The following is a 25,345-nucleotide window of genomic DNA, read 5'->3' on the forward strand; positions in this document are numbered from 1 at the left end:
AGAACAGGAGTTGATTTCCATTTTTACAGCTCCATGTTGTTCTCTCTGTTGAAGTCTTACCATCAAACATATCCCTTCCATGCCATGGAGGTTGGTGCACACCTGGAAGGAGGCTCCTGAAGGCCTCAGGAGGATTCCCAGATGGTCTGAGTGGCAGATGAGATCCTCTTGCTCTGCAAACAGATGTGGACCTCAGACTCAACATCTCTGTGGTAAATACATTTAGGCTGTGTTCCCCTTATTTGTGTGCAGCTGAGTGAAACCTGCAGAACCAAGAACATGAGTCAGGAAAGCCTATTCTATTTAAAATCAACAGTGATTAAGCAGCATATAAAATCTCACCATAAATCTGTCGATGGCTACAGTTAACACACAGTGACAAAGCAGAGATGACTTAAGCTCTTGGCTTATGGGGGTATTAAAAACCAGCCTGAAATCCTCCTGGCTGACACCTCACAAGCAGGGATGGCAGCTGAAGTTGCTCACAAATGATCTTTCCAGCTTGATGTATCACTCTGAACAGCACAAAACCAAACCCAAAGCAAAACAAAGCAGCCCTGTGTCCAACTGAGGAGGCTGCCTGATTCCAAGAGAATGCTTGTGCAGGCATGAAGCTTCCCCTGGAAGAACACTGGAGTGAGATCATGAGGAATTCACATCTCTGTGTCATCCCAGGATGCCACATGGCGCAGCAGAAAATCCTGGGGGAGGAAGCAGAACATGCAGATCCACTGCTGAGTGTTCTGTGTCAGCTCCGTGCCTTTGAATCCAATTCCCGTTGCTTTGGGTTCAAACTAACCCAAATCACAGACGGGTTCAGGACTGAAGGCAAAATACCCTCCACAGGAAGATTTCCAGTCCAAAGTGTGAAAGGTGAGGTGGAATTCAAAGGTAAAGATGCTTTCTTTTCCCAAAGGAATTCAGGTGCAATAGCTCACACGATGGAGGTTTTCTGCACTATAAGTTCTTGGAATAAAGGTTGGTTTTTGAAAGAATAATGAGTTTCTCTCATAATACTTTGACTCTGGGAGCTGATGTTTCAAGGCAAGCACCACGTGACATTCCAGAATATCCAGACATCTTCTGGTAACTGTGGGTGTAACATAATTCCCTTTGCAGTCCAGTTTCTAATACTCTTCTAGGTGATGAGTTTGACCCTAAACCTTGTCAAAAAGACAGAGTTTATGCTCATTTTGCTCCCCTGTTCCCATTCTTCTGCGTTATGGCCCAGTTTGCTCAGTGCTTGTCCCCGAGGCTCTGACAGGGCTGTGAGAGCACCAGGGGTTCTCAGGATCCCATATCCCCACTTTTAGGCACAGCACATCCTCAGGCCCTGGGGAAGAGAATGGAGAGTGTTGAGCCAACATGGCATGAAAAATAATTCCAGCAAGGCATCCCGAGAAACGGTCCCATCGACAGCTCTAATGAATCCTAATTAGAAGCTGTCACTCCTCGTTATGGGAAGGAAGGAATGGTTCAGCTTTCCCACCCCTTAACCTTGGAGACACACAGGGATGAGACCTGTCCCTAGAAATGGTTTAATTTAGGGCATTTCTGCTCCTGTAAGACATTCTTTGGGAATTGCTGTGTGGGGAAAGGGCAGGCACCTCCAGGAGTGCTGGCAGGTTCTTCTAAAGCTCTAAATTCATGCACGTACAGATGCCCACCTGAGAACACTTTATCTTTTAAACACTCGTGCCTGTCATTTCTCATTCTCTGGCCTCCTGCCTCAAACTCCTCTCCTGCTCAGCCTATTCCCTCCCCCATTTATGCACTGGATTCGCAGAGTGGATCCCCCTGGAATGCACATCCAACCCCCAATAAGCCTGCAAGGTGACAACGTCCAGTTTTCCAAGGGCCGTGGATGTTGCCAAGTGTAACAGCAGGTTTATAAAACACTGCTGTGAACCTGCAGCCCCTAAACAATCCAACCTCCCCTCTGCCTCCTGCTAGCACATTCCTTACATCCATCTTTTTGCAGACACACGGGTTTCTTGACAGCATTTACATAACCTGGCTGGAAACGCTCCCCCCCCCCGGCCCATTAAACGCCTGCTACGAAATCCAAAGCTCCCGTTAAAAGGATGGAGCTTTCCAGGACTGCAGCACTCACACAGATGGTTGATGCTCGTGGTTTGTTCTGCACGGGGAAAGAGTGGTGTTTTCTTTACCAGCACGCACGGCCAGAGCTTTCCCATGGGAATTGCTTGCTTTGCTCAGATTGTTATTTTAAAGCTGTCGTCAGATGTGATCACCCACCGGATTAGAGGGAGCAAAAGGAGATGATCAGATAATCTCCCAGGCACAAAAGCATTTTGAGTTGGATTTGAAGGGAGCTCTGTCACCTGTGGCCCATTTGTGCAGCTCAGGGTTCTCCCTCCTCTGTGTTTTCCTAAAAATGCTCATGCCTGGTGGCAGTAGAGCTGTAGAGATGTGGGATGTTGTAGTAATTTGCACAAGGAAGAATCCTCTGCATCTCACAAATACTGGCAGAGCACGAGCAAGAAGCAAAGCCTTTGGCTCTAACCGTGGCTGTGCAATTCATCTGGCCCGAGATCTGGTGCAGGAATACAGAATTAAATCTGTAACTGCCTTTATTGCAGTTAGTGTAGTAGAAGAGTAAAGTGCTTGATCCCAGAAATTCTGTCAGTCAAATCTTTCTCAGATAAACATTCCCTAATTCAGGATTTTAACCTTTTCCAGACTCCCCTCTTCAAAGCCTCAGAAATTCCCAGTGTTTCTCAGGCAGGAACCAGCACATCAGAAAGTAATTAATGAGAGCAGGAGAAAAAAAACCCCAAAGAATGTGCTGAATAGAGGCAAAACTGGAGACTCAAAGCCCTCATCCCATGGGCTGCCTGCTCAGTCCTCAGGATGCAGACAAAAGACATTCCAGCTCCTGACAAAAGGCCTGAAGAGATTCTGGAGCATCCAAAAACCCCCCAGGACTTTTGTGTCCCTGTGGGACAGAAGGACTGGCAGATACAGGGAAGGTGGAGTGCCTGGAACTGAGAGCTGTGAATCAGGTTATCCCTGCTCCTACCTGTAGGTGATCCATGGGAGACAAAGTCTGCATGGAGCATCCCATCAGTGCTATTCTGAAAGAAAGAGCTAAGCAGTAAGCCTGAAATAATCAGTTAATTCATTAAGCAAAACCTGTAATGTTTTCTGGAAGCTGTGCCCAGAGCCAGGACCACCAGCCAGTTAATCCCATTTCCAGCAGGCTGAGTCTCACCCAAGGTCTGGCAGACACCTCAAATCCACTCCAAATACTTTGGAAAAGCCCCCACCATAAAAAAGTTACTTTGGATAGATGATAACCTTAAAGGAATTGCTGTGCCTCAGTTTTCCCATCGACAAATTCGGGTGACAGAAATGCCACTCAGCTAATCCCCTGCAGTGCTGTAAAGATCATTTGCTTAACATTTGCAAAACCACACATGATTCCTAGAGGGGAACTGCTGATGAAGAACTGTTATGATGGTTTGCTTATTCCCCTGATGCCTGAAATATGGAACTTGGCAGGATTCCAGGGGGAAAATCCTTGTGAGCTGAGAGGTGAGCCAACCTGACAGTCAGACCGTTGGTGCAGGCAGGAGTCATCATAAACCTGGGGGTCTGATCTGAGCTCAGAGCATGGGCAAGGCTTTGTCTGAGCCATGGAGTGCAGAGTCATGTCATGGTTTGGATTGGAAGGGACCTCTAGGGAGCATCTAAGCCGCCTTGTGCATCACACACCTTGGTAAAGCAGGCTGGTACCTGCCAGGAGAGAACACCCACTCTAAAGGCAGCTGCTTAGGAGAGGCTCAGCTGCCAGGAACACGAAGGTTCCTCCCAGACAAGAGGTGCCAGCACAGAAAGCTCTTGCTGTCCATGGAGAGCCAAGAGTTGCCCACCAAGTGCACGTGGTGGAACAGTCCAATTTCAGCACAGCACTCCTGCAAGTGAAGAACTGCCCTTCCACCCAGGAAAGACAGCCCTGGCCCTCCTTCTCTCACGTGCACTTGGTGGGCCACTCTTGGCACTACGTGGACAGCTTGAGCTTTCTGTGCTGGCACCTTTTGTCCTGGAGGAATCTCCTGGAGTCCTTTGCTTGCAGGAGCCCTGCTCTTGAATTGGCAGCCCGCTTCCCAAAACTGACCTTGGAATCCCCCATCCCTGGAAGTGTCCAAGGCCAGGCTGGTTGGGGCTTGGCGTAGTGGAAGGTGTCCCAGGGGGTAGAACAGGATGAGCTTTAAGGTCCCTTCCGACTCAAACCATTCTGTGACGGTAGGAAAAAGCCCTCCCGTGTCCCTCACCCACCTCCCGCTCCCAACAGGTGCCGGCAGTGGGTGCGGCCGCTCCTGTGGATCAGGGAGGGGAAAACACGCACGTGGGAGAGGTCGGGGGGTCGAGGTTGGGCTGGGGGCGTCGGTGCCGCTTCCTCCGCAGAGGAAGGCGGGTGGGACCTCCCTGCGCCACCGGGGCAGGGGCAGCGGGTCCCCCACGGGTGTCCCTGGGTGTCCGCAGGGGCTCGGGGCGCTGAGGTCCCCCCGCTCCCCCCCCGGCCCCTCCCGCCTCGGGGGGCGGACTCGCCGCCGCCGCAGCCCGGATGCCACCGCCGCCGCTTTCCTGGCCCTGCTCCCGGCTCCCGGTGCCGCCGCTTCCTCCCGGGAGCCGCGGGGAGGGGGCCCAAGGGCTTCTCCTCCCGCCGGGTTATTTTTTCCGGCCGCTGCTCCAGCGGGGGAGGTGGGAAGAGCCAAAGGCGGCGGTACCCCCTTCCCGCTCCCCCCGGCCGCTGCAGCACATGGGAAGCAAAAAGTTTTCCTCCTCCTCCTCCTCCTCCCGCTGCTCCTCCTGCTTCTCCTGCTCCCGCTCTCTCCCCTCCGCCGGCTGCCCTCGCCCCGCAGCCCCCCCGGGCCGCCCCCCGGTCCCCGCATCCCGAGGATGCTCCCGCGGCCGCTCCGCTCGGAGCCCGGCCGGGAGCTGCGGCGCTCCGCGATGGACGGCCGGGAATAGAGCGCGGCTGGAGCCTCTCCCGCTGCTCTGAGCGCTGGGAAGGGGGGAAGGCGAGACTCGGATCGCATCTTCCGGAGGGATCTGCGAATTTGCGGAGGAGAGGGGCTGTTGGGCAAATTTAATCAGATGGTTTAGCAGCGCCGGCGAGGCAGCGCCGCATCGCTGCGCTCCGGCCCCACCATGGGCACCGGCATGTGCTCCAGGAGGCAGAAGGGGCTCCTGCAGACCGCCTTCTGCCTGGTCACCGTGGCGTGCCTGGGCTCCGGAGTTTTCCTCTACAACCACTTGCAGCAGAAGGTGCGGAACGCAGAAGCCCTGGCCCAGAAATACAAACAGCAGCAGGAAGCGCTGTCAGCGCAGCTCCAAGGTGAGTGACCTGCTCTGTGCGTGTGTCTGTGTGTGCACACTCTGCCCGGACTTCCCTCGCTGGCTTTGCTGCCCAGCCACAAGCCTTGGGCACGTTCAGCTTTTTAAAGAGCTCTAAGATGTTCCCGTTTCTTTCCTCCCCCGTGGGTGTCTGGAATTAGAACAGCCGCGAGTGTGAATTGCTGCTCGCAGCGAGGGGAGCGGAGCGTGTCGGATGGGCGAGTTCAGCTGCGTCACGTCTATTCCATTTCTTCTCCCTTTGGCTGCAAAAATTAAACCTCTGTGAAGCAGCACCAGCTCAGACAGGGCTGGCTGGGCAGGCTCCGAGATGTGGCTCCACTCTCTACCCTGTGCCTGTCCGGGAAGTGGAGGGAGAGGGAAGGGATCCTTCAGTAAAGTTTGTTGTCACGCTGTGCTGCCCATCGCCTTTGCAAGGAAACGAGCCCACCTTCTTCTCGAGAGGTTGATCCGTGGCTACAGAAGGTTTGCCGGCATGTTTGGGGCTGATGGATGCAGCGGCATCCAAAGGGGGAGGAGGAGGAGGAGGAGGAGGAGGAGGAAGAATTGGCTTTTCTGAGCCCACTGACCAGCACTTGGCTCCTCTGGCAAGAGCTGCCAGAGACCGGAAGGCAAACACAGTGTGGGTATTCCTCCTCCCCCTTTCTCCCCTCAGTTGTCCTCCTTCATAAACGCCTGACTGTGGGAAAATGGCATTTTAGCCCAGGGGAGGTCTGGGCAGGGAAGGCTGAGGACACACGTTACTCCATCCATGAACTCTTACCTCCTTTGCCTAGTCTGTCATCCCAGCCTCAGTGCATCTGCCAGAGCGACGTTTCCAGCAGCTGTCACCAGATTTGGAGTCTCCAGAGGGATTTGCTGAGCTCCCCGTGGAGAGGTTTGGTGGGAACCCACTCCGGGGAGCCAGCACTTGGGTGTGTAACGCTGGAGGACGGGCTGGGTCTGGGCGCCCACAGAATGAATTTCATGTGGGCAAAATATTGTTTGCTGGGGTTCTACTCAAGGTCAGGAGATGCATTTAACACCCCCCCCCCTTTTTTTTTTTTTTTTTTAATCTGACAAGTCGGTTTAGATCGCAGTGTTTACATTGGAGCTCTTCCTGGGGCTAAAATCAAACACAGGGTATCCATCCTGACCCCTGTGGACCCGTCCGGTGATACTGTTTCCAGAGCTGAGGAATTCTGCAGATCTGTGGCTCGACGTTCATGTCTTTTAGGGTTAAATCTTCTCTGGTGGTTCTGTGTGCGGTGTTGTGATGCAAATGTAACATCCTCCAAGGGCTGCCGGAGCCCAGGGCTGTGTATTTGTGTTTGTAAACAGCGAGAGCAGAGTGTGGTGCGTTCCTCTCCAGGAAACACGCTTTAAAAAAGCCATCAGTCTTGGAAAGGGATCTAACTGGGTGTGTTTAGGTTCACTGCTATTATCTTAGGGCTGTTCCCATTCCTTCTATCAGGCAGTCAAACACCTCTGGTGTCGCTCGGTTCCAGCCACGATTTCCACCTGCACCCTGGGTTGGGGAGATGCAAAGATCAGCAGGGCAGAAGTTAACCCACATTCCTTTCTGGTGTGTCAGCATCTCATGCTCCTCTTGGAGAGAGGGGCTGATTCTTCAGAGAATAAAACGACAGTGGTAGCCTCAGGGAACCCCAGCTTTGGCAACAACAGGCTCAAGCCAACAACTGAGCCAGGCTTATATTTTTTTCCACCCAAATATGTTTGAATGGCAGAGCTGTTGCCTGTTGCTGGGGTTTCTAACCCCCTCCTATTCCTAAATACAGTTGTTGCCATGGCTACCCCTCTTTATTTTGAGAAGACACTTGCTCGTCCAACAAATTTAACAAAGGCAAGGCTTCTCTTTGGGTTTTGCTGGTGGGAGAATCCTGGTGGCTGGCAGAGAGGAGCCAGTTCATGGCAGACCTGCAGTGCAAGGCTGTCTGGCTCATCTGGTGTCAGTGCTCTGGTGCTGGACACAGCAGAGCAGGGAGCTGGGGCTCTGGGTTCCCTCCCTGCCCTGTGCTCACTTGTTGCATGACTTTAATTCCTGTCTCTTGACTTTAATTCCTGTGTCTTCTGCATCTCATTCTATCTCTTCAGCAAGGCACTGCCAGGAGCTTCATTGTTTCAGCACCTCAAATTCTGCATTTTGGCTCATTTGGCAGCAGGTGACGGTTCCTTGGTGCCGAGTTCTGGCTGAATCCCAGGATTTAGACTCTCACCACCCTCCATCCTCCCTTACAATAGCAAATTGTCAAAGACTTCCTGGCTCCCTGGCCTGTGGAGCTGTACAGTGCCAGGTTGGTTGGATGAGGTGCCTGTTCCACCACCAAGATAAGTCCTGAATAGAGAATCACAAAATTATAGAATATCCTGAGTGGGAAAGGACCCACAGGGATCATCAAAGTCCAAGAGCAGAGACACCACTCTCTGTAAAGCTGAATCCACCTTCTCTGGGCTCTGGACACCTGGAGGAATAGCAGGAGATTACAACTTTCTTTCCCAGTCACTGGGATGTGGAGCTGTTCCTGAAGCCTCCCCTGCTGTGGGATGGAGCACTGGGATCTGTGGCTGGGGGTGCTTGCACCAGCCCACCCCTACAGATGCTTTTCACTGCTGCTGTGAGGTTCCCATCACACCAAAGGCTTGCCCTCAGGAGCTCTGCTAGATAAGGCTGCAAGAAAGGGAGATGCTTCTGGCAGAAAGATGAGTGCCCAGAGCTCCCAAATCCCTGGGGAAGGGGCTGATGTTCTCAAGGTGACAATTTCCTTGAACAAGTAGTGAAGGAGCACCCAGGGTGTGTGCTTAGCTGGGGAAGCCCTCAGGGTGACATCTGAGTAGCCTGCTGGGAAAAGTGTTCCTAAAAGTAAAGCTGTCATGAAGTAGACACTTGGACAGCTGCAGTGATGGCTTTAGCAGGGATGCTCTGCAAGGGAAACCTCCCTCCAGATGGAAACCTCCTATTTCTGCTGGCATGGTTTGAAGCACGTGGGAGCCTCCTCACTCCAGAGGAACATCTTAACCAAGCAGCCCAGTCCAGGGGAAGCATCTTCACCACTGGGGTCTGTCTGTGTTATCTGGGGAGGGTAAGGAAGAGAAGGAGGGAGACAAAGTGGCTGAGACAATGGGAATTCCAGACCTAGGGCACTGGTCCTTCCTGCTTACCCCACTTAGTTCATTTTCCTGGAGATTGTGTGTTATGGCACGAGTGGCCCCCAGAGGTCTTGGCTCTGGAGGGATCTTGGCTCTGGAAGGTTTCTTTTATCACCTGTCCCCTCTGACTGGCTGCCCAGTGGTGTTCTGGCCCGGTGTCCATCTGTGCCAGGGGGATGAGGGGCCTGTTCCAGCTGAGTGCTGCTGCTCAGGGAGAGCTCTTGCTCTGCATTCAGATGTCAGGGTGCATTAAAATCACCATCCAGCAGGAAGCTTCCGTGGTGCTTTGGTTTCTCACGTGGCTGCTGCTCAAAGCAGCCCCATCCCTGTCCCTCCTCTGCTCCTGTGCATGGTGAAGGTGCTGCTTTGGGTGGGATGGCACAGGGAGCTGCCCAGCTCGCTTTTCCTCACTGGCCTGAGGGCCAGTCAATGGAAGGGCAGAAAATGCCTCTCCTGCATGCAGGAAGGCTCTGGTTGCCTTAACCCTGGCTGGGCACTTGGCCCACAAAGACATAATTCAGCCCTTGCCCACTAAAAGCAGCTCTTGGGCATCACAACTCGGGCTCTGAAGCAAAACCTGAGTGCAAATACCCACAGGGTGTGTGGTGTTGTATCGTGAATATGACAGCCTCCAGCTACCAACTGTGCCCTCCCTGCTCCAGACAGGGGAGGAAATAGGTGGGGGAAAAAAAAAAAAAAGCCCTGTGTGAAGGAATGTGAGGCCTCTCTGACTCTGTGCCCCTCTCTGCTCCCCAGTGGTTTACGAGCACCGCTCCCGCCTGGAACGGTCCCTGCAGAAGGAGCGAGGGGAGCACAAGAAGACGAAGGAAGGTGAGTGCCTCGCAGGGAATGTCCCAGCAGTGGCCAGACAAGCCCCCAGCTGTCCTGGGGCCCTGTGTGGCTGTCCCTGAGTGCCCCCAGGTGAGCTCAGCCCTGGTTTGTAGCTGGGGAGCAGAGAACTCCCGTGTTTGTTGTCCGTGGGCAGAAGGTGCTGGGAGGGAGGTTCTGTTCTCTCCTACTCCTACTCATGTCCTCAGTGCAATCTGTGAGTAACAGTGCCCAGGATGTGGTGTTTGAGCACTTGAAGTGGTGGCTAAACCTGGCACTGGATCAGGGTTTGTTTTTTTTTTTTTTTCTTGGAAATATGTCAGCTTTCCTCTAGAAGTGAAGATGCTGAGCTCTACAAGTGCTGAATGGTATCAGCATCACTGCCCTCCACGGCACATGGACAATGTCAGATCCCTTAGAGCTGATGCACATAAGGAGGTATAAACATGCAGGATATTTTAAGAGCATGAAATCCAACAGGAAACAGAAAGCCAACAGTTTAGCCTTTCAGTGGAGGGCTGTGCTTGGATGTCAGGCCCTTCTGCACCTGATTCTTGCTGGCAACTTAATAACTTGGGTTTTATCTTCAAATCTGGTGTAACACCAGTGCTCCTTACTCCAACATGCTCTGTGTTTCTGGAGGTGCTGCCATGCAGATTTGGCTGCCTCACTGAGGGAGAAGCTGCATTTCTGCCACCTCTAATTTACTTGGTGGGGACTGACTGAGGAAATACATCCTAATATATGTTGTCTAGTCATGGCACCTTCCCATTTTAAGAAGGTGGTGCAGATGAGATCAGCAGATTCATTCCTTTTGGCCTCACGGAAGCTTTGGTTTCTCTTTTCCAAAGTCTTTTCCTTCTGCAGCCTCAGAGACATCAAACTGTAGCCTTTTGTGTGCTGAAGTAGGAAATCACTTGGAATTTCTGTAGGCACTTGCCTACAGAATGGGAAAGCAAAGACATTTTGGGCCAGTCTAGCTGGGTGGACAGCTCTCATGGAAAATACTCCCATTTTTCCAAGGGCATTGAGTGGCCTCCTGGCAGCATCTGCATTCCAGCTTATTGACTTGCAGCCTTTTGCTCAGCAAGGGGCTGATTCCCTCCTTCCCTCCCCCTCCACCCCAAAATATAAACCAGATCCCTGTTAAATTCCAGCTCGTCAAATTCTCTTCTCTTCTTCCCCTTCCAGATTTTTTAGTGTATAAGTTAGAAGCTCAGGAAGCTCTCAACAAGGAGAAGGTGGGTCAGGTTTGTTCCTCGGGGTGTCTGTGTGATGTTGGGAAATGTTTTCCCGGCCCCAGCGGGGTTGGGAGGCACGAGGGGCTCCGTGTGTGGATGGTACAGGGTGAACTTTGGCTGACTCCACTGGGCAAGGCTGCTGGTGTGTGTGAGGATTTGAGCTGCTCTGCCTGTTCTCCCTCGTGGGGCAGCCCAGGGGACGATTCCCAGCTCCTGGTGCAGCCCCAGGCTGCAGTCTGAAGGGAGAATTCCTGCTCCACGCTGCAGGAGAGTCCTGGAGAAACTGAATTCAAGGCACACCACGGGGGAACAGGGAGAAGAAAGACCATGTGGTGTGGGGAAAAGCATATCCATTGTTTTGTGTCTCCAGGGACCGTCAAATGATTTTCACTTGCCTGTGGACTTCTCACGCAGCGGGAAAGGGCTCTTCAGTGAGGGTTGGGAAGAAATGCATCCCTGGGATACAGTCTGTCACATCCACTTAGGTTGTAAGGCTGGGTTTATTCCTTTCCCAGAGCATCTGCTGATGAGATGCTGGAGAAGGGGAATGGCTTTTAGCCCCTCCATCTGGGGGTCCATGTCAGCCTGTTACAAGAAAACTCAACGATGAACATCTGAATTTTTTTAACCTGTGCTCATTTGCTGGTGATATTTTGTTCCATATTGAGTATTTACCACATAAATTGATTTGGGGGCTGTAGTGGGAATGTCTGCATGAGGGTTAGTTTGCTGTTTTGTGGATCAGCCTCGTTGCTTTAAGGTCCCCAGACGCAGGTCCCAGTGGATGTTTGTAACCCTGCGTGTCCTGGGACAAGCTCAGGTGCCACTGCTGCCCTGGGGACAGAGCCTTTGGGCACAGGGGGTGGTGACTTTCACCCCTGCTGTGAGGAGATGGTGGTGCTGTGGTGAAGAGTGGCACTTTAGGGGCACAGGGGAAGAACATGACAAGGCACGAGCAGAGCTGCTGAACTGCTCCAGACCCCTCCGTGGGCACATGAATCCCTCTGCACTGCTGGTTTGTGCCAGCTGAGCCTAGCCTGGCTGCTGTACCCTGGTTACAGAGCTTGCTGTAGGCTCCCTCAATTGCCTAGTGATCCATTTTTTGTTAAACGGTGCAATTTGGGTGTGTAGGCGACGGGCTCAGCTCTGCTGCTCTCTGCCTCCCCCTCAGCTGCTGCCAGGAGAGCTCAGCCTTCGGGGAGGGGGGTTCACTGTGCTCAGCTCCTCCAGCCTGGGCCTGGCCTAGATACAGAGCTGAAGGCTGAGGAAAAACTGCTCTGAAAGTGAATTAAGAGTGCAGTTAATGAGCTGGTTTGAAAAGGTTCTTCTCCAGCCCTGCGTGTTCTGCCGGTCACCTTGGTGGGCTGGTCCCGGTCCCCACCTGTGTGTGTGAAGTGCTTGGGTTTTTTCTCCCTGCCCTGGGTTTTTCTGGGCTCTAATGGCACTGTTGAATCTCTTTTTTTTTTTATTCCCAGCAAGACTCCATGAACAGATACGGGGCCCTCAGCTCCCAGCACAAGATCCTGAAGGTAAGGGAGGAGGCTGGGTCATGGATTGCCCATCTGCTGCACATTAAAGGATGCTCCTGGGAAGGAGAGTCCTAGGAGGGAGGAGACCACTCCGTGCTGATCTACATTCCTTCCTGACTGTTCAGGTCCAGGGGAGTTTCCTATTTATTCTGTATCAGGTTACAACTTTCACCTCCACCTCGGTTCAGTGGCAGCCTTTGTGCCCTTTATCACAGGGGATTCTGCTGTTCAGCCTGCTCCTTTCTGGGTGCCTTTGGTGTGAAAATGGGTCTATTCATCCTAGCTTGCCCTTTGGGCTAATACAATATATTCCAGCCCCTGGAAGAGGCTCAGAGCAGGGCAGTTTATAGCATTTTATAGCTGATCACCTGCCCTACCTGGAGCATATCCTGATGTTAAATTTTCCTTTTGTTGGAGCAAGGCAACCGGGGCTGGTGGTGGTTTTTAAAGGTTTTTAGCTGGAGCTTTGGCAGGGAGATGGTAATTTAATTCTGGGCTGTGGAAGGAGGGCTGGGTTCCAGCAGCCCTCAGCACCGCTGGGTTGTATTTCCTGAGCAGAGCTGGACCTCCAGCTGCCTGGCTCTTGGATTCAAACTTGGGGAAAAGGGAAGTACAGTTCTGTCTCTTGGGTATTATCCAGCACTGTGGACTCTGGGAACGCTTTGCAACAGCAACATTGCTCCTCATAGCAACTGCAGGCTGAGCAGGATGCTCTGGTTTGCTGCTCCCGAGGGGACAGGGAGAGCATTTCGGGCTGGCTCCCTTTCTCTCGCTTCCTTTTATTGGAGGGGTGGGGAAAAAAACACCTATTTTTTTTTTAAACTACATTTACAGCTGCTGAAAGACAGACCAGCCCTTGGGGCTGCACAGTGGGAGATTTCACACACACCCCCACACCCCAAAAAGCAGCATTTAGCCCAGCTCCTGCTAGTTAGGAGCCTGTGAGTAACACTTCTGCTGCTGGAGCCCAGGCAAAAGTGCTTCCCCCTGGAACTGGCTTCCTCAGGAGGAAGATTGCTGCCAGGATATCGTCCTCCATGGCTGATTTACATCTGGAGCTGGCACAGCAGCCCAGAGGGGCAAGGGCCCTGACTCGGTCCAAAAATAGCAGTTGTGATCACTGCCTGTGCTGTCTGAATTCCTGCTGGGGCCAGACTTTGTCTTACAGTTCCTTTCTCCCTCTTGAGTGGAGGTGAAAATGTTTTTTTGCTCCCACCCCTCTGCAGTGTATCCTGGCATTCTCTGGAGCAGGCAGGGAGGGAGGGGGCGGCCTCAAACAAAGGATTTCTGACATGAACTTCCTGAACTTGCTGGAACACCAAAACTAGCAGTGAGCTGTGCCCTTCCTCTGCTCGTGGGTTAAGGCATCCACCTACTGATTCCACTTTGTGCACTGCTGTCCACAAAGCTGCTTTTGAATCCCGGCAGGAACACCCGGGTTTGAGGGACTGTTATTTTCTTCTCCCCCTTCACCTGCCCGTTCCCCCCCAGCCCTCAGTGACCCAGATCTGACACATTTGGGCACTCCCTGTTGTCTGAACAATGAAGGGAAGGTGAGAGATGAGAGAATTCCTGCAGCTGAGCTGGGGAACTCCTGAATTTTGGAAGATGATCTGACTCCTGAGTGATAAGATTTCCCCATGTGAGCACCAGAGAAAAGCCACGACAGTTTGGCTGCCTGGGTCAGGAATGATCTGCCTGCAGGTAATTAAATTGTGTCTCTGAAAATAGTTTAGTGTGTTCCAGACTCCCTGCCTGCCAGTGACACAAAGGCATCTGTGGGTTGCTCCCCAGGGCTGCACACACCATCCCAACACCTCAGAAAGCAGCTGAGAGGAGGATGCTCCAGTGTGCTCAGTGAGGAGGCAGCCTCAGGTGCTGCCTGTGACCTTGGGCAAGGCACTTATCTCCCTCTCCAGCTTCCTGCTGCTGCCAGAGGATGAGCATTCCCTCCCTTCTTCCTGCCTGGGAGCAGTCTGGGGACACTCATTATGCACATCCCCTTCCAGGCAGAATATGGGTTAGGAATTAATTGACCTGAGCTGATGAGGACTTAAAATTCCTTGAATTTCTTACGGGTTTCTTGTCCAGATCAATCCTCACTCGCTAATGTTGGCGGTTTCTGATGTGTTTGGTATCAAAATGATTGTAGGGAAGTGGTTCCTCCACAGGGCTTTCTGCCAGGGGCTCTGATGAGAACTGCAAGCACCTCATGTCTGTGAAAATCAAAGCAGGAATCTTCTGTGCTCTTTATTTCCCCTCCAGATCTTGTGATCTGATTAACCTGACATCCTTGTGTCTCTTCTCTGCCCTGGCTCCGGGACCCCTCTGCACCAGCAGCCTTTTCCTCTGCATCACATGTATTTTTGGAGCACAGCTATATCTCTTTTAGTGGAGGATAATTTAACTTCAGGGGGAATGCCAGGGCTACAGACACTTTGTTTTCCTGGGGGCAAATGCAATCATCAATAACATTTAGAGGTTTGGGTGTTTGTTGTTTTATTTTGGCTTGGGTTTTTTTAAGATTTTTTTTCCCCCCAGGAAGGCAGATTGAAATGACTGCCTGAGTCCTAAAGGGGGATTGTGTGGCAGGGCCAGGGTTCACCTGAGAGCCAGTCAATCTGCATACATAATTGGTGTTGACAAACTGAATGTGGAAGGAATCTCTCTGGGTTACCATGGGAACAACAACAAAAAAAAAAAAAAAAAAGGAAAAAAAAAAGGAGGTGAATTCTGGTTCAGCGGGTCCCAGCAAAAGGATGTCTCTGCATGTTTTGTTCTTGGGCCCTGCAAGAGGGGAGGGGAAAAGAGAACAGCCGTTCAGCCCCCTTCTATCTGCTGAGTTCTTGGCCTGCTTGAAATACTCTGTGGTCTTGGGCGAGTCTTGTTATCCCGGAATTTGATGCTCCTGAGGGGAATGTGGGCTCTCTCTGGTCCCTGTCAGAGGCTGTGGTGTCCTTGCACAAGCTCTCCCTGCTCCGTGGGAACTTCCCTTGCAGGTAAAATCCTTCTGCATGGTTGGGGTTCTGGAGAGGACCCTGGATTTGTGAAGGATTCCACAGGGATTTGGTGTGACAGCAGCAAACATCCCAGCCTGTGGGCAGGGGGGCTGGGAAGGAGCAGGAGCAGTTCCTGTGTCCTGGAACAGCTCCTGTGTCCTGGAACTGCTGCCAGTTTAGTGGCTTCCCAGGAGACCTCTCAAGGTGGAGTTTACCTGGTGTTCACATCCCCCTGAACCCCTGAACACAGGAATACCTGGGATTTGCTGCCTCCTTGAGGGGGGGAACAAACATCCCCTTCCTCCCCAGGCAACCTGTTCAGCAGAGGCACTCAGGGAGCATTTGCCAGTATTTAAATCACTCCCCTCCTTGCGCTGACTCTGTCGCTTCTCTCGTCCCCAGAACCAGCACGACGATGTCAAGAAGCAGCTGCTTGACCTGCAGCTGCAGCACAACAGCCTGAAGCTGGAACACCGTAAGGCAGTGGAGAGCCAGAGCCAGAAATACGCCCAGCTGCAGCAGGAGAAGGACAGCGAGGTCACCAACCTGCAGGGTGAGCGTGGGAAAGCAACCAGGCTGAAGGGCTGAGCTCGGGACAGGGCAGAGGTTCCTCTGCAGGTCCCCAGAAGGGTCAGTGGACACCCCAGAGATGTTCCTGCGTGACAATGTGCAGCACCTTGGCCCTTCTGGACCTCAGCCAGGTGGTGGGGCAGGAACAGCCTGCAAACCCCAATATTTATTTGAGCCCGGGAGCAAATTTAACACGCTTTTTGCAATTAATGTTGCAGGTCTGTAAAATGCCTTTGATAGTGCAAGTTATCACAGACAATGCTGATCCCTTTAATTCCCAGAGAGTGGTTTATATTTGGTCTGCTGTTTAATTACATCGTGGGGTTTTCGAGGTTTACATCTGTTCTCACTTGATTAGGTTTGGAAGAGCGAAATCTGATGATGTTTTGTTTGTTTTTTCCCCTTCTGGTCAACAAATCCTTCTGTAGTATCTGATGAGCACTCCTGGGTTTGAAAGGGGGGAAATTGAGGACAAATAAGTGAAACCTAAATATTTAAGAGGCAGCTTCTCTCTGAAGGAGAACCTGAACCCCCAAGATGTGATAAGGAGCTTCTCTCCTTAAGGAGAGAAGCTCCTTATCACATCTTGGGGGTTCAGGAGACCCAAGAGACCTCCCTTGTGGTTGTTTCTTAACCTTCCAGTCCCCACAGGGAGGGACAGAGAGTGCTGCTCTTCAGCTGCAAGGGGTAAGAGAAATGAAGGAGCAAATATCTCCCTCTGGAAGCAAACATGGGAAGAGCCCTACCCTGAGAGCAGTGGGTGATGATGATCGGGTTTGTCCATCTCTGGCTCGGGCTTCGCTGCAATTCCTGGGCTTGGGGAGATCTGGGAGGTCCAGGCTAATTTATAATAAAATACTACACTTGCAAAACCAGCTCTTTCAAGCCAATTTCTTCTCCTCCTGCAGATACAGTGTTTAAACTCAGGGAGGAGAGCAAGCTCCTTCGGAAGGCCCACCAGGAGGTTCACTCCCAGCTCCTGAATGCCCAGGTAACCAGCCAGGGGCTGCCTGTGGGACCCTGGGGTCTGCAGGCACATCAAATATCCTCTGATTAATAAATCTTACCAGCTGTATTCCAGTGAATAATTATAAATATAAATAATAAACCACTGCTGATAGGTGTTGGTAATGTAGATCCATAAGAGCAAAATTTTCCAGCCTGGCAATCTGTCCCAGGTGATGCTGCACAAGTCCCTGGGGGTTCAAGGTAGCGTCAACCAGCACATTCCCAACCCTGGAATGCCTCCTGTCACCTCCACACATCTCAAACACTTCCAAATGGTGGTGGGTTGTCTTTGTTTACGCCTGTAAAATTAACTGCAGAGAGAAACAACGCCTGGTTTGCTGAGCCCCCTGACAGGCACAAGCTTTGCATCCACCCTGGTTGTTCTGACTGGAAGCAGCATCCTCCAGGTTCATATCCCATGAACTGCTCTTGGCTGCCTTCTCCTCGTTCCTCTCACGTCAGCTGCGCTGAGTGTTTCTGTAGGGGTTTGTTTTGTTGTTTTAAAAGTCAGTTTTAAGGTCAGATTTCAGGGGGGAGGACTGAGATCAACAGAGCCTGCTCAGGAATTAATTTCCTGCTAAACTTTCCTTGCTGCTTGGAAGCTTTCCTCCCCAGCCCCGTCCCTAATTTGGGCCATTTCCAGGTACCCTGGCAAGCACATGAAAAGCTCTCCCCCCTCGCTTTCCTATAAATAACCAGGGTGGAAGTGGGGAGCTTTTCCTGAGTGGCTTTTTCAAGCCCTACTTTTTGGAGCTGAAAGGAATAAACTGCAGGAGAGAAAAAAAAAAAAAAAAAAAAAAGAGGGAAAAAAAAAAAAGTGTTGCATTTGCATTTGCAGTCCAGGAGAATTGATTTTCATTTGTCTTGCAAAGTAAATTGGGTTGTCAGGTTGGATTATGCCAATTATTGTCAGCCCTGCTGAGATGAGCACATCCAGGGAGAAATGCTGCAGCTGGGAGGAAAGAAGTTGACCTGGAGGTACGTGAGTGTGAGGCACAGGAAGGAGAGGGAGGCACAACTAAGACCCAGGGTACAATTCTCGTGCCAAGGCAGGACTTGCAGCAAAGGCTCATGCACGGAACAGCATCAGGAAAAGGACCAGTGTCACAGCTCAGCACTGCCAGGGTGAAAATGTCCAATAAGGTGCAAGACTGGCACAGGGGGAATACAGAACAGCCATGAAATCTGGAGGGAAAGCTGAAAACAGGCTTGTCATTAATGGTTGTGGATTTTCTCTGACCTTCCACGTGTATAAAATACCTCTCTTTAGAGTCCTCCTGTGCCAAGGGTGGCCGTTCCCAGCAAGGAGGTCCTTAACCCTGTTACTGTGGGAGGTTTCTCTGTGTCCTTCTCACCCCCTCAGGCCCAGATGGAAGAGTTCAGGCAGCTCAAGGAAGCTCTACAGAAGATGCCAGGCTTCAGAGGAGGAGGAGGAGGAGGAGGAGGAGGAGGGAAGGGGCAGCAGCCCGTGGTGCCAGCCCACAGCCAGCTGCAGCTGGGCAGGCAGAAGGTGTGGTATTCCCAGGAAAAGCCTGGTAGGAGCGTTCTGCAGGGCTCCTGTGGGTTTCCAGCACGGGGAACAAGCCTAGCTCCCTCCAACAGCTCTGAACCTGCTGCTGTCCTTTCTCCCTCGCAGGGTTTCCCGGTCAATCCAGAGGATGGGATCCCGTTGGCCTCTCCCGTCTCCGGGTTCCAGAAGCCGGCGGAAATCCCGGTGGTGCTGCAGGGACAGAACTCCTACAGCCAGGACGGCCCGAGGCCACAGCCCGTGGTGCCCTTAACCCAGCCCACCCCACCCCGGGGTGCCAACTCGCTGCCAGAGGCCGTGCCAGCCTGGCCGGCGCGGCGCGGGGACGGCCACGTGGTGAGGTTCACCCGGACCATGAACAGCCTCCCCAACGGGAACCCCGTATGTGTGGCCTTTGCCTGGGGAGCTGTGGGAGCTGCAGTGCTCTGGGGGTGGGAACCCCACGGCCCTGGGGTGCTTTCGGGCTCCTGGGCACTTGTGGTTTCACCACTGGGCTCAGCGGAGCGGGATGAGGTTCTTCTGCCAGAGCTGCAGAGAGTAAATCATAAAATCAGCAACCCCTCCTCCTCCCCCTCCTGGGCTGATTGAGAGAGAGTTATGGAAAGTAAATATCTAAAAAAAGACAATAAATTGCAGTGTGGCTAGACTATAATTACAGTGACTATTATGAGGATGGGAGGTGGGGGGTTTAGGGGTGGTTTTGTACCTCTTTCCTTGGAGATTCACCTACCCAAGACAGGACCTAACTTATTTCCTTTTGTCTTGGAAGGAGAAGGGCCTGTTCTACTGCAGGCTGGACAGGACTGCAGATGTGTTCTGGAGCACTTCTGAGTCTCTGTTCTCTGACAAAGAGTTTTCTGGCCCATAAACCTGCCCAAATGCAAGATGTGGGGGTAGATTAGACTTTGTGCACATCCCAGGTGTCTTCTCCCCAGGATGTGAAGATGGTGATGCGCATCCAGGTGAGAAGCCACGAGGAAAGCCAAGCTCCTGGACTGGCCCTGCCTGGTCCCAGACAACCCCCTGCAGCAGAAAACCCTCCAGTTCCAGACAGCCACCTCTCCACAGGGAACAGGCAGGGGCAAATGCAAAGGTTGGTGACACACAACTCCCTTCTGCTCTCAAAAGTTCAGGCTGAAGGTTCCAAACAGGGGCACCCCTGGTCTCTCTCTTCTCGTGTTTATTGTGGGTCTACCTGAAAGGTGGGTGAAGGAACAACCTTTCCTGGGTGTGTTAGTGGTATTGTCTGCTCAGGATCCTGTTGTACTGGATGCTGTAAGGCACTGGGGAGACTGTTTACTGTCTCAGCAGCACTTTAGGAGACTGGTTTGTTTTGCAAAGGGAAAAAAATTGTCTCTGTGCAGCTGCAATTCATCAAAGTCTGGCCATAATCCAAAAAGGGACTCTGAAAATAGTGCTTCCTCCTTTAACTTATTTATCCCCTGTGTGGGTCCAGGTCCTATCTGTTCAGTTTACCGGAGCAAACAGGATTTCATGTCTGTTTTATCTGTAGGAGAAGCTTCTGGATTTCACTCTAGAGTCAGCCTGACCCTTTCTGCTCTTCCATTTTTGTTTGTTCACTAAACCTGCAACCTTCCCAGGGCAGGGATTGTGCTTTTCTTGCTCCTTTAAAAGGCAACGTCCTCCCCGAGCTGCTGTGACAGGCACCATCTGCACAGGCACAGGAGCTGTGCCCAGGGGATGTTCTGCTTGTTCAGGGAAGGGCTCGCTGAGGGTGAGGGGGTGGTGGCAGAATGGTTTTTCCTCAGCCATGCAGAGCCCAGCCAGGTGACCATCACTCTGTGAGACTGAGAACGCAAATGTTGACGTGTTTGGCGAACGGTTTTGGCCAGGCCACACGTCCTGGCGTGTTTGGTGAGCTTTGCTTTTCCTGGATCTATCATCAAGGAATTAGGGAGCAGCTGGAGGCTGTTGTTTACACTGTGGGAGATTTGTGATAAGGAACACATAACCCAACCTTGTCCAGGCCAAGAGCAATAAGGGACCTCAGGGCAGCACAAAGAGCCCATGGATCCAAGGCCAGGAACTGCTGCCTGGGGTGGCTGAGATTGCCTTGATGGGGCAGTTTGCATTTTGATGGTTTTAAAAGGCGGGAATCTGAGCTGAGGGCTGAGTTATGATTTTCCTTACTGAAGGTTTTGTGTGCTGGCTTGAGAAGCTGCTGAAGCCAAGGCCACTTTCTCAGCTTTTAAACACAGAAAGTGTATTTTTTTTTCTCTGCTTGCCATCATGAAATAGCTTTATCTGCTGCTGCACTGAGGCAGGGGGGTCATGTTTTGTTTCACGCTCTTGTTGCAGCTGGAAAGACATAGTGAACAAGGTGAATGCCCAGATGGATGAAGAGCAAGCACGTGGTTACCCAAAGAGCCTTCAGTTTGCCCCCCAGCCTGGGCAGGAGGTGCAGAGGGACAGCTCCCAGGTCCCCAGCCAGGGGAGAGGGGAAGAGCATCACAGAGCTGAGCAGGGAGGAGAGAAGGAGAGGACGGATGAGGAAGAGCTGGAAATGGGTATGGCTTCCCTAGTGGCACTGGAGGAGCATTTCTCTGCAAACACAGAGCGCTGGCCTCCTCAAATCCCTGCTTGGCACAAAGTTAAGACACTGGTGACGCTGGCTTTGAGACACCACTGACTGTGCCTGTTCCTTGCAGATGCAGGAGTGATCGAGAGGGAGGAGAACTTGCACCCTCAGAAACAGACTGCTGTCCAGGAGCCGATGGTAAGGAATGGTGGAATCAGAAAACCACAGGGTGGCTTGGCTTGGAAGGGACCTCAAAGACCACCTCATTCCAACCCCCTGCTGTGGGCAGGGACACCTTCCACTAGACCAGGTCACTCAGGGCCCCATCCAACCTGGCCTTGGAAAGTAGCAGTGCCACTTTTCTTGTCCAGATGCCAGATGATGCTGCAGATCCTGCCCAGGATCCCAATAACCAGGGTGAGGATGAGTTTGAGGAAGCTGAGCTGGAGAGACCTGACTTCGAAGAGAAGGTGGGAGGTTTGGAGAAGTTCAAGGAGCCCAACTTGAGAGAAGAGTCAAAGGAGAAGCCACCGAAGGTGACTGACATGAGGGCAACCAGCAGGGCCAGGGAGGGACCCCCAGCTATGGAGGGGGGGAGGCAGAGAGCTTAAGGACTCAAAGGAGAATGTCATATTCCTCTGGATGGATCCATGATGCCACTGCAAGGACGTGGCAGGCAGGAGGAACCTCCTTCTGAGGGAGAATTGGTGGGTTGGTCAATCCCAGAGCTTGTTCTGGCTCTGTCCTCTCTGCTTGTTAAAGTCACCCCTGGCACTTGGAGCACCTACCTGGCTGGAGAGACGTGGAGCAGGGGGTGGCTCACCCCCAGCTGCTCCTGCAGAGGGGCTGTGGCTTTTCATGCACTTGAGACCAAAATCAGAGACAATAAAATGAGTCTCTGCTCTTCTGGTCGGTGCAGCCCTGCCTGTTTCAGGCTCCTGGCAGCAGTGGCAGCACAAGAGAGCTCAGCCTGCTTGTTTGCCTCCTTGCAGATGGAATCCATTTACTTCCCAAAGTGTTTCTTGCTGCCTGAAGCCAGACTTTGCATCAGGGAAATGTTGGCTTGTTTTGACAAGCAGCTGAGTGTTGCTTGTTTTAAAAAAGGAGTGTTTTATCTGCCAGGCTTTAAAATCATGATTAATAGTGAGATTAAGGAAAAAAATAAAAGGCATCCAGGCCAATGAAATCAAACAAGAGAGAGATGCTGGCACCAAGAGAGTAACACCTCCTGGAGATTAGTGCAAATGTGGAAAGAATTAGTGACATCAGTACCTGGCTCTCAGATGGGGCTGTGCTGTGTGCCCTAAATAACTCACAGATTCCCTGCAGTCCTGGGACTTGAGGCAATGGACCTGGGACCTGAAACCTCTCTCCACAGTGGAAGGAGCTGGGAAGAGAGACTGGATGGAGGAAGCACAAGGAGTTTGGGTTGCCTGATTGTCTCTCTGCTCCCCCTGATTCCTGGGGCAGCCCAAGCTTCCAGACCTGGGGCTCTGATGCCAGGGAGTTGTGTCCCTGGCAGGGAATGGGAGCAGGCTGGGGCACTGTCAGCAGTGTCTGACTGTATTTTTCAGGATGCTGGCAGACCTGCCAAGCCCAGGGAAGACCCAATGGATGACTATCAAGAAGATCAGGAGCAAGAAATTGTACGACACCAAGGTTCTCCCCCTTTCCCTCTCTGGTGTGGTTGTTACCTGGGAGTGTTGGGAGCCAGGAGCTGGGGAGGATTCAGATTTTAGGGAGCCACTGGCTTCAGGTTTGCCCTGCCTGCCCAGTGAGGTGGGTCTCCAGAACAACCCTGGAGCCCACCTGCCTCTGCTCCCTCTTCCAGGGGTTCAGAGTACCCTTTATGCTCTGTCTCCCCTCCTCACTTCTGTCTGCATCCATCTGCAACAGCTGAGCTGTGGGATGCTTCCCAAACAGGAGCTGGGGGGAATTACAGGCTGTGCCAGTGCAGGATCCCTGTGTTTCTCCGAGCATGAGCTGGAGAGGATCACCCAGAAAGCTTCTGGCTCACGTAGATAGAAATGAGGAATCCTCTTCCAGTCCCACTCATCCTCTCCCTGCCCTTTGGGAGTAGCTGCTGTGGGTTTTTTCCTGCAGTTTCAACATGATTGCTGAGGAATTGAGGGCTTGGGCTGCCTGCTGGGAATGAAGAGAGTGGGGAAACAAGGGGTGGGCAGAGCAGAGCTGGTGTCAGGAGGTTTCCTTTCCCTGTGTGAATCCAGACCTCTTGTAGGTTCTACTGGATTGCTGGACCTAAAAGTGTCCCTGGAGGCTGTGCTGGCTGCTGATCAGGGGTGGGATTTGGGACACAGTTTTCCACGTGGTAGATGTAGAGTATCTTCTATGGTGTCAACAAGCTGAGATGTTAAAATTGCACTGTAATGCCAGGACATTGAATGTGCTTAAAACAAACAGGCTGATCATGGCAACACCCCTGCCTTGGCTCAGTGGCTTGCCAATCTCACCTGGCAGAGGTGGATTCTTCCCTGTTTTCCCAAGTTTCCGAGCTGGGCTGGTATGGCAGAACAGCTGTAGCCAGAAGCAGCACAGTGTGCTGCTAGTTAGGGTCTCCTTTCCCAGGCCTTGCTGATTTTTCCCTTCCTGGCTGTTCCCTCTGCACCCAGGAGGATCATGGAGGTGAGGTGGACGACAACGATGACCTGGAGCTTGTCCAAGAGCAGAAGGACCGTGCGGGCCTACCGGGAGCTGGTGGCAAGAAGGACGACTACTACTGAGAGATGCTGCAGGAAAACGGGATACTCTCGGAATGAGGGGACGAGAACTCCTCCTGGGAACTGGCTCCTGTATTAAACACTGCCCAGAACAAAGGCAGGAGGAGGTAACTCTTGCAGGCCCCGAGCAGGGGCCTCGCAGACGTGCGTTCCATCTCCGTGTGGGGGTCTCCGTTGGCTCTCCGGTCGATGGCATGGAAGTGCTCTCAGACTGTAGGAATGATTTTATCCTGCTGCTTTTTCTTAGAAGCACTTTTTGATTTACAGTGTTCTTCACGTTCTTGTTTTCCATATCCCCTCCAAAGCCGGAGAGGGGCTTTTGGTGTTGGTTTTTGGGGGTATTTTACCCCCCTGGGCAGCAGAGGGGTGCCTGGACCGGCCCCTGGACTTACTCGACCGATTGCTAATACAAAGGAATCTCTCTTCGTAAAATATTTTGCTCTGTGGTGTTTCTTTAACACAGCCTTTTTGCTCCCCTCAGAGTAAGGTGGGGAGGGAGTCAGAGGAAATTATCCTGCTCTTTGTCTGGAGCAGTGCAGGGATGACAACCAACCCTGAGCTCCCGCAGACGGGACTGTGCCAGCAGTGTGTGTGTGTGTGTGTGAACAACTGAATCCTCTTCCTGGTGCTGAGACCTCCCAGTGACCCGGAGGAGAATCCTGTGGAGTTCTCCTTTCCTTGGCTTTGAGCCATGAGAGTCCTGCTGGGCTTGGAGCCTCCCCATGTAATGCTGTGCATCTTGGCCTGGCAGTGCTGCTGCTCCCTGGGTTCCTGGAGATGGGGGTTAGGACAGGCTCTCCTCCTCTGTGCCAGGGACTGCCATGAAAAGAAATGGGAAAGAAGGAATATTTGCAGCCCAACTAACACAATTCCACCCTGTTCAGCTCATTTCCAGTCTCCCAACGCTTGACAGGGAGCTAAGAGCAATTTGGCGTCTCCTAGACAGGTTTTAATCAGCAGGTTTGATATTTCTAGTGTTCTGTTGATGCAGTGGATTGAAACCTGTGGTGCTTTACTTGATCTCCAAAAGACACCTTCCCTGACCTCAGGTAGAAAGAAGGAATGAGTCAGCTGGAGTCCCCAGGATTTAAGGAGGCAGCTGAAAGGAGAGTGGGCTTAATCATGATATCTCAAAGCCCAGGACCTGTTTTAGTCATCCTAAGAGGGCAGAGCTGTCACACTCCCTGCCTTGTGCAGAAGCCACATGTCTGAGCTGTCTCCTGTTTCCTCATCACCACTCAGGAGTCCTGGACCCCAGGACCTTGCTCATCACATGAATGGTTTGAATGTGGTCACCTGGTAAAAGATCACAGCAGAGATCTTTGTTCTCTGTTTGAATTAGTTAAGCTTTTTTAATCCCTGGTTTGGGGCATACTTTGTAAGCCCTTTTAGACACTTGGGAAAACAATATTAATTTCCCAATGAGCTCAGACTTTTTCATTCTGACAGCCATCTGACATCTATTAGCCAAGTGCCAGAGCTGCTCATGTAGCTCACTGAGGAGCTCGCTGCAAAGCTACAGGGGGGATTAAGACATCCAAAATGCCTTGAAATGGTTAATGCTGCCTTAGTGCTTTCTATGCCAGCCCTGCTGTATGATGCAACACCGCTGGGCCCTCAGTGCCTGCTATAAATAGCACATTCAGAACAGATTAGCTGGAGTTGCAGTTACTGGTTCAGAGCATCCTGATCAGAAATACCTCCAGTTCTCAGCTGGGCTGCTGAGATGTCATTGTTTCACGGCTCAGTGCAGGATCCATGACCTCACAGAATGTGGCCTGGCTGCCAAACCTTGGTGCCCAGGCTGCCTCAGTGAGGTATTTAGTGCAGCTCTGT

General features: G+C 52.1%; 1 protein-coding gene across 2 annotated transcripts; it reads left to right on the plus strand.

Annotated features, from left to right (window-relative positions):
- Nucleotides 1-4,633: 4,633 nt before the first annotated feature.
- On the plus strand, nucleotides 4,634-23,941 carry LOC126643766 (Golgi integral membrane protein 4-like). 2 transcript variants are annotated; one of them, XM_050322388.1, is made up of 14 exons: nucleotides 4,634-5,365; nucleotides 9,286-9,360; nucleotides 10,549-10,598; nucleotides 12,074-12,127; nucleotides 15,529-15,679; nucleotides 16,605-16,687; nucleotides 18,068-18,214; nucleotides 18,341-18,613; nucleotides 19,168-19,325; nucleotides 20,552-20,760; nucleotides 20,902-20,969; nucleotides 21,143-21,307; nucleotides 22,346-22,430; nucleotides 23,402-23,941. In XM_050322388.1, the coding sequence occupies exons 1-14, from the start codon at nucleotides 5,179-5,181 to the stop codon at nucleotides 23,416-23,418; spliced, it is 1,722 nt and encodes a 573-aa protein (XP_050178345.1). In that variant the 5' UTR covers nucleotides 4,634-5,178; the 3' UTR covers nucleotides 23,419-23,941. The 2 variants fall into 2 exon arrangements, with proteins under 2 accessions (XP_050178345.1, XP_050178344.1); XM_050322387.1 differs by having other exon boundaries at nucleotides 4,636-5,365; nucleotides 22,346-22,417.
- The last annotated feature ends 1,404 nt before the right edge of the window (nucleotides 23,942-25,345 follow it).

This window comes from Myiozetetes cayanensis, unplaced genomic scaffold, assembly GCF_022539395.1.
Source record: "Myiozetetes cayanensis isolate MyiCay16 unplaced genomic scaffold, myiCay2020 scf28, whole genome shotgun sequence".
Taxonomy (NCBI): Eukaryota; Metazoa; Chordata; class Aves; order Passeriformes; family Tyrannidae; genus Myiozetetes; species Myiozetetes cayanensis.

What these genes read in the sequence shown, in the direction of transcription:
- LOC126643766 (XM_050322387.1), top strand. Translation starts at nt 5,179, where the DNA reads ATGGGCACCGGCATGTGCTCCAGGAGGCAGAAGGGGCTCCTGCAGACC. An exon ending in TGCAGCTGGGCAGGCAGAAG is followed by an intron (nt 18,215 to 18,340) that starts GTGTGGTATTCC and finishes TCTCCCTCGCAG; the next exon opens with GGTTTCCCGGTCAATCCAGA. An exon ending in GCCTCCCCAACGGGAACCCC is followed by an intron (nt 18,614 to 19,167) that starts GTATGTGTGGCC and finishes TCTTCTCCCCAG; the next exon opens with GATGTGAAGATGGTGATGCG.